Source organism: Pituophis catenifer, unplaced genomic scaffold, assembly GCF_029215685.1.
Source record: "Pituophis catenifer annectens isolate HBS135680 unplaced genomic scaffold, rPitCat1.0.hap2 SCAF_2, whole genome shotgun sequence".
In the NCBI taxonomy this organism is placed as follows: Eukaryota; Metazoa; Chordata; class Lepidosauria; order Squamata; family Colubridae; genus Pituophis; species Pituophis catenifer.
Genome location: NW_027256882.1, coordinates 173,189,706 through 173,202,206, shown reverse-complemented (window position 1 = coordinate 173,202,206; position 12,501 = coordinate 173,189,706). Strand labels below are relative to the sequence as shown.

Here is a 12,501-nt window from a genome sequence, read left to right as displayed (position 1 = left end):
GTGGTGGGATTCGGCCGGTTCTAGGGGGTTCGGCCAAACGCTTTGTTAAATTGCTGGCTCACCCCGCCCCTTGCCCTGCCCCTCCGTACCATTATTTATTGCCAATAAATAGTGGTGGGCGAGGGGCGGGCGAGCCAGCAATTTAACAAACGATTCAGTGTTTTTTTGTAATTTTATTGGCCCGCGGAGCTTCAGCATAGGCTAATTAGCCCCTTGATTCTATCGGCCTCCCGACTCTCAGCTGATTTGTTCTCAGCTGTTTTGCTCAGGGCTCTGCTGCTTGTTTGCAAAGAGTGCAGATTTTTTCCCCCCTATCTATGCTGAAAAACGAAACTGAAAGTAAAAGCCTGCTTTACTGTTGCTGCAACGTTGGAAAATTAGGCAGGCAGATTTCTTTTCTTTTTCCTAACCAAAAAAGGTAGGTGTAAACTACCTTTAGTGGAAAGGTAGTTTTCCCTAAAGAGGTAGTTCCTCTTTAGGGAAAAAGAGGAGAGTTCAAGATTTTAAAACACAAAAGAAAAAAAGCTCTATTTAAATAGGGAATTGTAATAATTGAGATACTATTAATTGTATATTGTGTTGAAAGCAGAAATGGTTAAATTGTGGTTTGGAGGAATATATGGGGGAAATTATTTAGTTTATTATTATTGGTAAATATAATTAATTGATTTGTAAGAAATTGGATTGCATAGAAATAATTGGAATATTCGTAAATTTGAACGAATGGGATTCAATATGGAATAATAACCTTAAAATGACAAAGGCGACGGCTTATAAGGAAAACCAATACAAGCTGTTTTATAGATGGCATATGGCCCCAGCCAGGATAGCGAAAATCTACCCCAATTCGAGCCCTAAATGTTGGAAATGTGACCATCAGCAGGGTACTTTTTATCATTGCTGGTGGACATGTAATCAGGCACAAAAATTCTGGAGGATGATATGGGTGTGGATTAGAGAAATAATAAAAGAAAATTTTGATTTTGACCCAAAAGCTTTTCTCCTGGGAATTTTGAAAACTGAATATGCAAAAAAGAAAAAGTATTTAATTATACATATTCTGACAGCCGCTAGAATTTCCTTTGCCCAGTATTGGAAAGAAAAACAAATACCACCTCAAGAACATGTTATTGGAAAAATATTGGAGTGCGCCGAAATGAACAAATTGACTTCAGAAATTAATGACAGAGAAGATTCAGAATTTTATAGCGTGTGGGACATGTGGTACGAATGGATGGGGGAAAGAAATAAAGAAGGTAATAGAGATTAAATTTTAACTAATTAACAAAATCTATATGAATAGTATTAGATTTAGTCTTAGGGAGTTGAGCACTATTATTTTTAAGTGTTTGAAATTAAATCTAGCTTCAAGAAACAATATCAACAAAAGACAAGCAATAATGTATGTAGATGTATATATGTATATAACTGCACCAATGAACCGAAAATGTACCGATTGTATCACTATATGTTATAATAAAATCAAATTTAAAAAAAAAAAATAATTGGAATATTCATGTTCATATTGATTAATATACAAAAAAGATAGTTATATAACTAATTGATTTATATTAAAATGTTGAATTTATATTAAACAACCGTAATATTACATAATTAACCAATGTGAGGATGGATATAAAAATAGATGACAATGAGAAGGGGTATAATATAGAATAGAAGGGAAAAATTGAATTTGATTAAGATTAGAGATGTGGATGAAGGGTAATATTGTTTTTTTTAAAAAAATAGATAAGGAATAAATATGGCAAAAAGGAAATATAGAAATTGTAAATTTAATTGAAATGACTAAACATTTTTTAAATTTATGAACTGGCCAAATACTCTGTTCAAAGAAAATACATTGTATGTTTATATGTGTGTTTCTAATTACTGCTATTTATTCATATTTATTCTCTTTTATTCTTTAAAGTTTAACAATTCATTTTTATCTTAATATCTTTATATTTGTTTGGGGTTGCCTTTCTTCCATTTCATCTTTTTTACTGTACAGCAATCTTTCTCCTCAAACCTACCACCTCTCTCTTTTCTTTCCTTCTTACTTTCTCTTTCCCCCCCTTTTTCTCCTCCTCTCTTACCCTCACTCTTACTCTAATTTCCCTTCCCTTCCTCCCTTCTCTTCCTTCCCTGTCTCTCCTTCTTTCTTCCATCTCTCTTCTCCTTCCTTCATCCCTCTCTATTGCTGTATCCTTCTGTGCATATGGATTACTCAGAGGGCTGAAAAAGTTATTTTTGACCGGTCCTCGCACTTTTGACCAGTCCTCGCACTTACGACTGTCCTCACATTTTATGTTTTGCGCCCTATCTTGTCACTGTGGTGAAGACAAGTAGTGGTGAAATGACTGACACAGTTGTTAAGAATGCCGCAACGGGCATAAATGTGAGGAAGGTCATAAGTGCGAGGACCGATCAAAAATGTGAGGACCAGTCAGAAATGACTTTTTTCAGCCCTCTGAATAGTCCCTATGTGCATATGGACTAGTCAGAAGGCTGAAAAAGTTATTTTTGACCTGTCCTCGCACTTTTGACCAGTCCTTGAACTTATGACTGTCCTCACATTTTACGTTTTACGCCCTATCTTGTCACCATGGTGAAGAGAAGTAGTGGTGAAATGACTGACACGGTTGTTAAGAATGCCGCAATGGGCATAAATGTGAGGATGGTCATAAGTGCGAGGACCAGTCAGAAATGACTCTTTTCAGCCCTCTGAGTAGTCCCTATGCACATAGCCACGCCTACCCGGTCACATGACCACCAAGCCACACACCCCAACTAAGCCACGCCCACAGAACCGGTTGTTAAAAATATTGAATCCCACCACTGGATTTACGGTAAAAGAAAACAGTACACCACTCTGAACAATGTCAGGGACTGTGATTGCTGCTGCACAAAAAGTTGACTGTCAACAGATTAAGAAACTGACAGGCTCCATGAATGGAAGGTTTATGACTGTTATTGAAAAGAAGGGCGGCTATATTGGTCACTGATTTTTTTTTTTTTTTGAAATGTCAAGAAATGTTTCTTTGTACATTTTGAGTCATTATTCTCATTGTAACAGATGCAAATAAACAAGTGAGATGGGCAAATTTTCATTTACTGGTAGTTGCATAATTATTTTGCACGCGAATAGTTGCCCAATAATTGTGTACACATAGATCTTCTCCTAAGAAAGCCAAAACCTCACTTTTATTTTCTTAAATATTTAGGTTTGAGGTTTATTAACAGTTTGGATTGACTGAAAGCACTGTAGTTCAATAATAAAATTAATCCGCCAAAATACAACTTGCCTAGTTGTGCAGTGTGGTGTGTTACAGTCTAAACAAGGTTATATGTGATGTATCCAGGCCGTGGGCCGCCAGTTTGACATCCCTGGTCTAGACCCACTCATGCATCCTCTCCTATGCAGCCTTAATTAGCCAGGAGAGGCATGCATCTCACACAAAAGGCCTAACTAGCAGCTGAGAGGGCCCTGTCCACTTCCTCAGGTTCTGCAGGTTTAAACTCTTCCCAGGTCACCTTTTATTTATTTTTTTAAATTGATTTATATGCTGCCCTTCTCCGGAGACTCAGGGCGGCTTACAATGCGTTAAGCAATAGCCTTCATACTTTTGTATATTTATACAAAGTCAGCTTATTGCCCCCACAAACTGGGTCCTCAATTTACCTACCTTAGAAAGGATGGAAGGCTGAGTCAACCTTGAGCTTGGGGAGATTCGAACTTGCAGTAATTGCAGGCAGCTGAATGTTAATAACAGGCTATTAGTTTGCTGCGCCACCAGGCTCTTGCTTCCACTACTTGCATTGACTCTGCTGTAAGGCTGGATTCCAATGTAGATCAAATGCGACTGTCTGCCAGATGTGCAGCATGTTCTTCACAGCAATCCTTTAGATAATATTTTGGTATTGCTCCGAGGGGGGGACTAAATTACCTGAAACAGGACCATTGGGCGACTATCAGTAGATGGTAGGCCTTAATAGTAGCTTTACTCCATTCTGATTGTCTTTGCTTCTTGTCTCTTGCCAGCAATGCTTTCGGTGTCTCTTGTCCTGCTTAAATTCCCTCAATCCCATCAAATACCTAGTGAGGTTCAGGAACCCTATGCATCATTGGAGGGGCTGCTCAGGTGCAATCTGATTTAAAGGCTTCAGATAGCAGGTTTTCTGAAATAACCCTAAATTCCCTCTGGAATTCAATCAGTCCATTAGTCACTTGGAGTGGGCTGATCCAATAGGCTTGATCTGCATGCAGAGGGAAGTGGTACCCAAGAATTCGAGGTTCACCAGTGAATTATCTATCCATGGTAGGGGAGAAATCAATATCTCCCCCAAATTCAGAATGCTCTGCCATTGCTCTGGCAGAAAATTCAGATTGGGTGTATTACCACTGCTGAGTTGGGCCCCAACTCTCTTTTTCCTCTACCCATTACTATTGGAATCTTATAGCCTGCTCCCATCCCTTCAGACCCCTTTCCCCCTTCATAGCAATACATATCCTGACCTGTGGCTCCCACCTCACACACACACAATTCTCAAGGTCTTTGCTACCCAAAGCGCTTCTGCATAGACCTCAACTTACTCAGCCTTCTACCGTAATTATAATTCAACAGCAGGGTTCTCACTGGATTGCTAAGCACCCCGCCACACAAACTACACCTTCCTTTCACGGCTTTCACTCAAGGTGAACTTTTCACCAAACCCTCCAGCTGATACCAGTCCCAATCAATCTTCCTGCAGTTTGTTTTCTTGACCAGTTTATAATCACTGCATACACATTTGTTTTACTGTCCTTCAGCTAAGACTCAAAATGGCTCCTACATTTGTTTTACTGTCCTTCAGAGCATTCAAAATGGCTCCCAGCATTGGAGGGGGCAAAAGAGCTACAGCTACAGGGCCATGGGGCAATCACCTGCCTGCTCCAGTCCTTTGCCCACTGCAACAAACCTTTACCTCCAGATTGTCTGTTGGCTGGGTATCTTTCATCCACACCCTGGTCAGTGTTCCACTTAGCCTCCTTCTGCGGTATAGCTTTGTCAGTGTGATTTCCTACTATGTGGGCACAGGTGCTGGCATCTTTCTCTCTAGATATAATAGCCAGTTTAACAGTCTAACAGTCCTCTGATTGTGCCATCGATTACCTCACCGAAAGTAACTAGAATGTATTATTATGAAGCCAGTAATTGTTCAATCAGTACACTTTTATTAGAAACTTTGCCATGTTGACAGTTTTGGAAATGGAAAATGTTTTAAGGGCACAGAGAACATACTTTTTTTAAAAAAAAAAAACCCACTGTATTGCTGTAATGTACGATCTAAGCAAAAGCATTAAGGATTCTCTTACTTCGATCTGACATTCTTCATAGTAAATTTTAGGCCAAGAATTACACAACTGTACTGCAGATATCTACATCCATTTCCCCAACTTCTAAAACTACTACAGGATCAGAGTAATTATTCATCAATATACAAGTTCAGTAAGGTGGTTAAGATGTTTTCCAATTTTGTATGAATTTTTAGAAGTATGTCAGCTAGTCACAAGAAAGTCCTTGTGGATGCATGTACTTCCAGCAATCTAATACAACCTAGTGACAAGTCCTCTTGGTCTGTTATGATGACACTTGTTACAACAATCCTGATAGGTGTGAATTCCTGCAATCTGACAAAATATAAGAACAATTAGCATGCTGAACCAATACATATAAGCTGGTGAACATTAAGTTTGCACCATCAACCATTATAGAGAAGGTAAGTTTAACCCCCAAAATTGGATTCAAATTTTTCTAGCTCCACCTCCCTTATTTGAGGAAAATATACACATTGTTAAACAAACCTGATTGGATAATCTTGGCTCCCATCTTCTCTGGTTCACTGTTAACACTATTTCAGCAAACAGAACAGAAAGTCCTGTAAAGAAAGGATGTACTAGTCAATCATTATACAACAGAGAAAAGAAACCTTTGATGATCATAGATATATTTTTTAACAGGCTATCAAGATAGAACAATGTCACATGTGCCTGGAAGTAATATCTCCTAGAGTTTTTTTTACTTTTTAGAAACTGCTATGCCTGTTAATACTTATACAATTGTAATACCAGAATATGTTTCAAACAGAAGGGACTCTTAAGGATCACAGGGCTCTATTCCATTAACTAGAATAACACAGAAAGAATAAAACATTTTGAATATTGCAGCACATTTAGATTTTAAAAAATAAATTGTACTATGAATGTTGATAGCACACTTTACAATCATAAAAGATTCTTAGCATGTCCAAAGTATCATACACAACAGGGCAAATTTGCTTAAGTGATATTGGAAATCTAACAAAATTTGTTTTCTAGAGTCACTGTCATAATTTCTCATATAAGACATTGATCGAACAATGCAATCCTATTTTGCCTGTAAATACAAATTTACTATTTTCAGACTTCTGTAGTTTTCATCTATGAAGGTTAACTTCTATCCAGCTTTACAGGAAGCACACTTCATCCTACCTGAGGGAAGGCTAGCCCCAACCCTTGTGACTTTCCAAAAACCTCTTAAAATGTAGCTTTTTTTAAGCAGGCCTGATGAACCCCTGCCAATAGGATGCCTGTTTACTCCATCATCTACAAGATTCTAATGTATCCCCTCATCACATTTATACTTGTTTTAAATGACATTTGTATAATGCTTTGTTGGTTTGATTGTATGCCATCTGTGTATAAAATGGGCAGCCATATAAATTTAATCCATAAATAAACAACCATAATCTCAGAGTACATATATTATGCAATGGTGGCAAACAGAGTAGGTATATTATTTAGTATTACTTTGAAAAAAATCTACTTACTTTATAGTGCGGTTTTTAGACCTTGGTGAAGCAGCAATCTCGTTGTTCAATACTTCAGAGGTCAATGATTATTTTAGGCAGAATAACCACTATAATCTTCTTGCCTGCAAACAATAAGTATCACTTAAAAGAAGTTCATTCAAAATTTCAAAAATATAAAAAATATTACAGTGATTACAGTCCTACACAAGATACTTCAGGCCTAGGTGACGCTGTTCACCAAGTCCTCAGAAGATTCCCCAAATTAACATGATTTTTCTCCCATATTTAAGCCTTTTTCAAAATTATATGAAGTTATTTTAAGAAGTGGGAAGGCTTCCACACCCAAGCTAGACTTTATTAGGAAACATCAATCCAAGTAACAATCCAAGTTTTCATAGAACACAAGAGACTGGAAATGAACAGAGGGGGTGGCTGAATGGATCTGAATATTGTTTTAGCTGACTGCCTTCCTCCTTCTTGAAGTAGAATGTCAAGTTACAGGAGCTAGGCAGAACCTCCCCCCAGGATTAGAAAAAAACAAACCCCAAACATATCAAGTCCAAGTTCTCCTAGGGTCCAATGAGACCCCAGATTTGCCCAATAAATTTGCCAATAACAAAGATCTGTTTTGCTGCAGCAACAAGAATGGAGCTCTATGGGAGAAAAGATGCAGACATGAGCAAAAGAGTTACCTCGAAATACAGGACTATTTCCACAAATGAACTAGCCAAGAGCAGCTTTCGTCTCACATGGATCGCACTGAAGGAGGACAACACACTTCGGGGTCTCCAAGGACACTGGCTTCCACATGCTAGCAGAGAATTCTCACAGTGTAAGAACAGGACAGACCTAACTACAGGTAAGGCCAGCTAAGCATCAGTCCAGCCTTAAAGCTGAACAGAAGCTTTAGGCCTTCCAAATATCAAAAGCGTATTTCTCTACCAGCTCAAAGCCATTTGTTTCTCAAACCACCAAGTAGGGCATTCCCTACTTTTGGAAGTGTTTGTACAAGCAAGGGAAGTTATTTTCCATGCCCTCCACTCTAGGAATACCAACATTAAAGTAAATTACAGTTAAAGCAAATAGCAACCCATGAAGGTTACTCAATGAACATATTTGAAAAATTTGGAAACATTACAAATTCAAGTATCACCATACAGCTTACAAACTTAGCATCTTGTTTCTTCTATGGCAATATAGTCTTGCAAACCAGAAATTAATAATTAATCAATACTCATCAGAGTCAAATCTAAATTAAAATTCACTATTGAATGACACACATTTAAAAACTGTTTATGTGCCACTGTATCGAGAAATCCTGCTGGGATTCTTGTTAGCAAGTTTCGAGAGCTCTTTCAAGTCATCACTGGGCTGCAATTTTTATTTCAGCCACTACCCCTCCTAGAAGTAAAAATGATTTCCCTGAGTAGCATTGCAATGTTGATCCCAACACACTTTGAAATATACTAGAAAAAAAAATATTGGCCATATTTGAGTCATATTTGATATTTATAATCTAATGCTCATCTGATATCAAGATACATTTAGACTCTTATACAGATTATGGTTATGTTAAATCATGTTAGGACATTGCTTTAGTGAGAAACGCAAGTATCTGTAATTATCCCTCCCAATTTATCAGATTTTTGCATTTGTATTTCATACTTTTTAAACTCCTGGCATACATAAAACCCTCATTACTCAGATACTGCTTCAGGGCCTTATCTAAAATGCTTTTACTTACTATAGCAACTAAACTAAAGATGTGTAGTGCAAACATTAGGAACAGAGAATTGTTTCAGATGGGATTTTAATGGGCTTCGTAAAGCCAAAACCTCAGTACAGGAAATTCCGTATCCACTTCAAATACAATTAATTGAAATTATGCATATTTCTTCCAGTAAAAAAATGGACAATATAAACAAACATTTTCAAGAACCTCTCAAAGCATTCGAGTTATAGGTTTACAGTAAAATAGCTTTTACTATGATCAATGTAGTAATACCAATATCTTTAATAATATCAAGATTCTTTTGCCTTGTCACCCTTGCTTGTTATGCCAAGAGATGAACATCAAATGATTGTACTTTTTCAAAAGACTGGTCAGCTTCCAACAGATTTATTTTGTAGGGCCCCATGTGTCAAGTTAAAAAAAAACTTAAGATTGCAAAGGCAAGACAAATAAAACTGGATTTAAAAAATGCTTAAAAACCACTTAAAAAAAACCCCTTGAGTAAAGTCTAACAGGCCATCTTGTAGAGGAAGCTTTCAGGCTACATGTGATAAAAGCTATATAAGGGGAAGATCATGTAGGTAATTAAACAAGATTCAGCGAAGCTCCAAAAATCTTTATAAATACAGCCATTGGAAGGACGATCTCGAGTCAGGAAGGATTTTTACTCGGTGTGAGCTGAGGACAAGAAGCAGGTATAATCATAAAGGCACAAGTTTATGGACATGTTGCAGCAATTCATCACTCCTATACTTTTAGATTAGTGTTGCTAGGAATCTCAGACCCTCCCCCAGTTAGCACTCAGATAACTTCTCAATTAAAAATTTAACTCTTTAAGGTCCAACATGCACTCAAATTATTCATCAGTAATGTGACTGAAGGCCTGCAATCAATGGCATACATGGAAAAAAGATGTTTGATTTTAACTCAGTAGCTGTAAGTTTCTGCCACTATCCAGTGTAAGTTGAAGCACTGTAAGCTTAAGGGCATTTTGACGGGACAATTTTTTCACTCCCTTTCCAACGCCTACTTACCTCAGTTGTCATAGTTGTCTCTATAAGAACCTCCTGAGGAGTATCGATCATTATAGCTTCCTTGACTTCTGAAAACAAGGGATAATATTTTACGCCTGTTCCCCATAAAATGGATTTGTAAAATAAAATGTGTACTACCATAATTACCTGCCGTAGTCACGGGAACTACTGTAGCCTCCACTTCGGCTATCATAACGTCCACTATAGCTTCTGTCTCCTCCGTAGCTTCTGTCTCCACCATAGCTTCTGTCTCCGCCTACAATAAAAAAAATTCAATGGCAGCTGAATTGCAGAAACCCACCTCTTTCAACCTTAGTTCAATGCATCAAGTATTTACCATAAGTGTCTTGCTCTTACCTCGGGAATAGCCACGACCTCGTCCCCTGCCTCCAAAGTAGCCACCTCTTGATCCACGAGATTTCCCAGCATGATCAACTCTGATCTGGCGCCCATCTATAGACTGATAATGAACAAATACTTTAGATATGATTAAGTCAAGGAATGAAACTGATTATTCTTATGCATTCTTCTAGACATAAAACCATTTTTGTTTTAAAACAGGATTTTAGTCAATGAAGTAATATGAATGCTAAGTGACATTGTCAAATTAACGTAAGTAATAAAGCTACCACTCATAATTTATTAAATATAAAGGCCAGACAACATTAGAACAATTCTAGACACCTTTAAAAGAATGGAAACATTTAAAAAACCATGTCAGGAAAAAACATGCTTTTGGGAAGTGCAGTCTCAAATCAATGTTTGTCTTCTGGAGACTGTGTGAATAAGTGCCTACACTTTTTCCTGGCAAGATTTTCAAAAGTAGTTTGCCCTTGCTTGCTTCCTATGACTGTGAATGACTGGCCCAAGGTTGACTTGACTTTGTATCAATTTAACTGGCTTTGTCTCAACTCAATCCACTCTACTTTCATAGATTTGTTCTATAGTTCAACCCTCATTTGAACTACAGTCTTCAGCATTCTGTGTTCGCAGTATACTGAATGTACTTTTTTCTTGATGAAAGGCAGGCAATAAAGTTATTTTGCAAGACCGACTCATTCTAACTTGCATGGAATAAGTGATCTTTGAAGGAAACTATATCTGTGTTTGTGAATATTGTCCAAATTGTATCAAAACTTATTATTACCTTACTAATAGCCAAAAATGATATGCATAGCATGGGTATCAGAGTCCAGTAACTTACTCAATTAGGTAAGAAAATATGAATGCTTCCATTGATACATTAAAGGTAAAAAAATGCCCAACATCAATAATTCCTGATTCTTTAAAAGCTAAATACCACTGTGCTAGTTTTTATTTCCTGGAAACACCTCATTAAATACATGTAGCTAGATATATTTAGACTGTGGCCATAACCAATAATACAATTTTGAAAAAAAATCTCACCTCTCCATTCATTGCTCTCATGGCATCTGATGCATGATCAGGATTGGAAAAGGTAATAAAACCAAAGCCTCTTGATCGCTGTGTCTCTTTGTCTTTGATCACAACAACTGTGAGTACAGGAAAAAAAAAAGTCATTCATCTTCTTTGGTAATCCTCAAAAGCAACTCATCCCCCTTTATTAGCCAAACACATTACCTTCAGAAATAGGACCAAAAGAGCTGAAATGCTGTTCGAGGCCTTGTTCATCAGTATCAAAGTTCAGCCCTCCAACAAATAGTTTTCCTTCTTCAGAAGACATAATGGTGGTAGTCTAAACAATAAACAAAAAGGAAGAACGTGAATGCTGTATAAGTAAGATAACCTTTATTGTTATTTTTTCTGTGAACACACTGGCATGCTTTAAAAAAATGAAATTCTGATGCCTGCTCTCTATAGCTATCTACACACACATATATATCAAGATACATATGTATACACAGATATATATATATATAGGTATATATTAATCACAGACATATATTATACTATACAATATACTAGCCCTATTTCCTTACAGGAGACGTAAACCAAACGACCGAGAGTCTACCAGGAGCAATAAGAAAACCTGGTAAACTACTGAACTACCCTAGAGGACTTTCCATTATTCTACGCGCCACGGCGTGGGTAATTCCGGAGAATCTACCAATGGAGAATGGCTAGGCCTGAACCGAGCACATGGCTCCGAACGTCACAGGGTATCCGGAATACCACGTGACTTTAACCGTTCCGCCAGCCCGCTAAGCGGAAGCTGCCCACGAGCCTGATCCGCCCTCCTCGTCGTTTCAAAGTTTAACTTTATACCCAGCGCCCCGTTTGGGTCTAGGATCCTTAAAGAAAGACGTCTTAATCCACGCTTCCCCGCCACCAAAGACGCCCCAATCTGTTCGTTGCCCGGGAACAAAGCCGCAAAAGCCTTTTGAGGCGGCTCCAGAAAAAGTCACGAAGAGGAGACGGCGGTTTCTATCGCTGCGCTCCGAGCGCCATTTTGTTAACCCCGCGCGAGGGAACGTTTTGTTCCCTCGTGCCCCCATCCCCCACCACTCCATGCACTCCACCACGCACGCGCACCGCACGGCTACGTTATTTCCTTTGGCAGTTGGCGAGGCTTTCGTTCGGGGCGCGAGCTTTCCTTCGCTTTCCGAAAGCCCGCCATGCTCACGGCGTTCGCGGGCGCCTCCCGCTCCTCAAGAGCGGGAGGCCCTCATTTCCCCGTGTAAAAAGGCTAAGCGCGATTTTTCCCCACCCCCACGGGGGCTACGAAACTTTGGAGTTTACTTACAAGAAGTCGCCTGGGCTGGACCGTACTCAAAATGCGGCCAGGACACCGCCCGCCCGACGCTTATATTGGATCCCGCCCCCTATCGCGATCACGTGACCGCCACAGGGCCGTTCTATGGCTGTCGGGTGCTGCACCGAGGGTTAAAGCGGTTGGACCGCTGATGGCGCTTTTTGCTACCG

The 12,501-nt window shown here is 38.7% G+C and overlaps 1 protein-coding gene across 4 annotated transcripts; it reads right to left on the bottom strand.

The window, feature by feature from the left end:
- Positions 1–5,192: 5,192 nt before the first annotated feature.
- On the bottom strand, positions 5,193–12,424 carry LOC139312884 (RNA-binding protein 3-like). Of its 4 annotated transcripts, none has more exons than XR_011600037.1 (9): positions 12,323–12,424; positions 11,200–11,314; positions 11,005–11,111; positions 9,955–10,057; positions 9,745–9,853; positions 9,598–9,665; positions 6,850–6,953; positions 5,846–5,919; positions 5,193–5,671 (listed from the first exon to the last, which is right to left on the bottom strand). XR_011600037.1 is itself a non-coding variant. In XM_070938061.1 (7 exons), the coding sequence occupies exons 2-6, from the start codon at positions 11,300–11,302 to the stop codon at positions 9,599–9,601; spliced, it is 489 nt and encodes a 162-aa protein (XP_070794162.1). In that variant the 5' UTR covers positions 11,303–11,314; positions 12,323–12,424; the 3' UTR covers positions 8,625–9,241; position 9,598. The 4 variants fall into 4 exon arrangements, 2 of the variants coding, with proteins under 2 accessions (XP_070794162.1, XP_070794163.1); XR_011600038.1 differs by having other exon boundaries at positions 9,598–9,662; XM_070938061.1 differs by lacking the exons at positions 5,193–5,671; positions 5,846–5,919; positions 6,850–6,953 and adding an exon at positions 8,625–9,241.
- Between the last annotated feature and the right edge of the window lie 77 nt (positions 12,425–12,501).

Bases quoted from the DNA above. Each gene is read 5' to 3' on its own strand.
- LOC139312884 (XM_070938061.1), bottom strand. From the start codon at position 11,302: ATGTCTTCTGAAGAAGGAAAACTATTTGTTGGAGGGCTGAACTTTGAT. The intron at 10,058-11,004 runs GTGAGATTTTTT...GTTCATTATCAG, and splicing joins TGAGAGCAATGAATGGAGAG to TCTATAGATGGGCGCCAGAT. The intron at 9,666-9,744 runs GTAATTATGGTA...CCTTGTTTTCAG, and splicing joins AGTTCCCGTGACTACGGCAG to AAGTCAAGGAAGCTATAATG.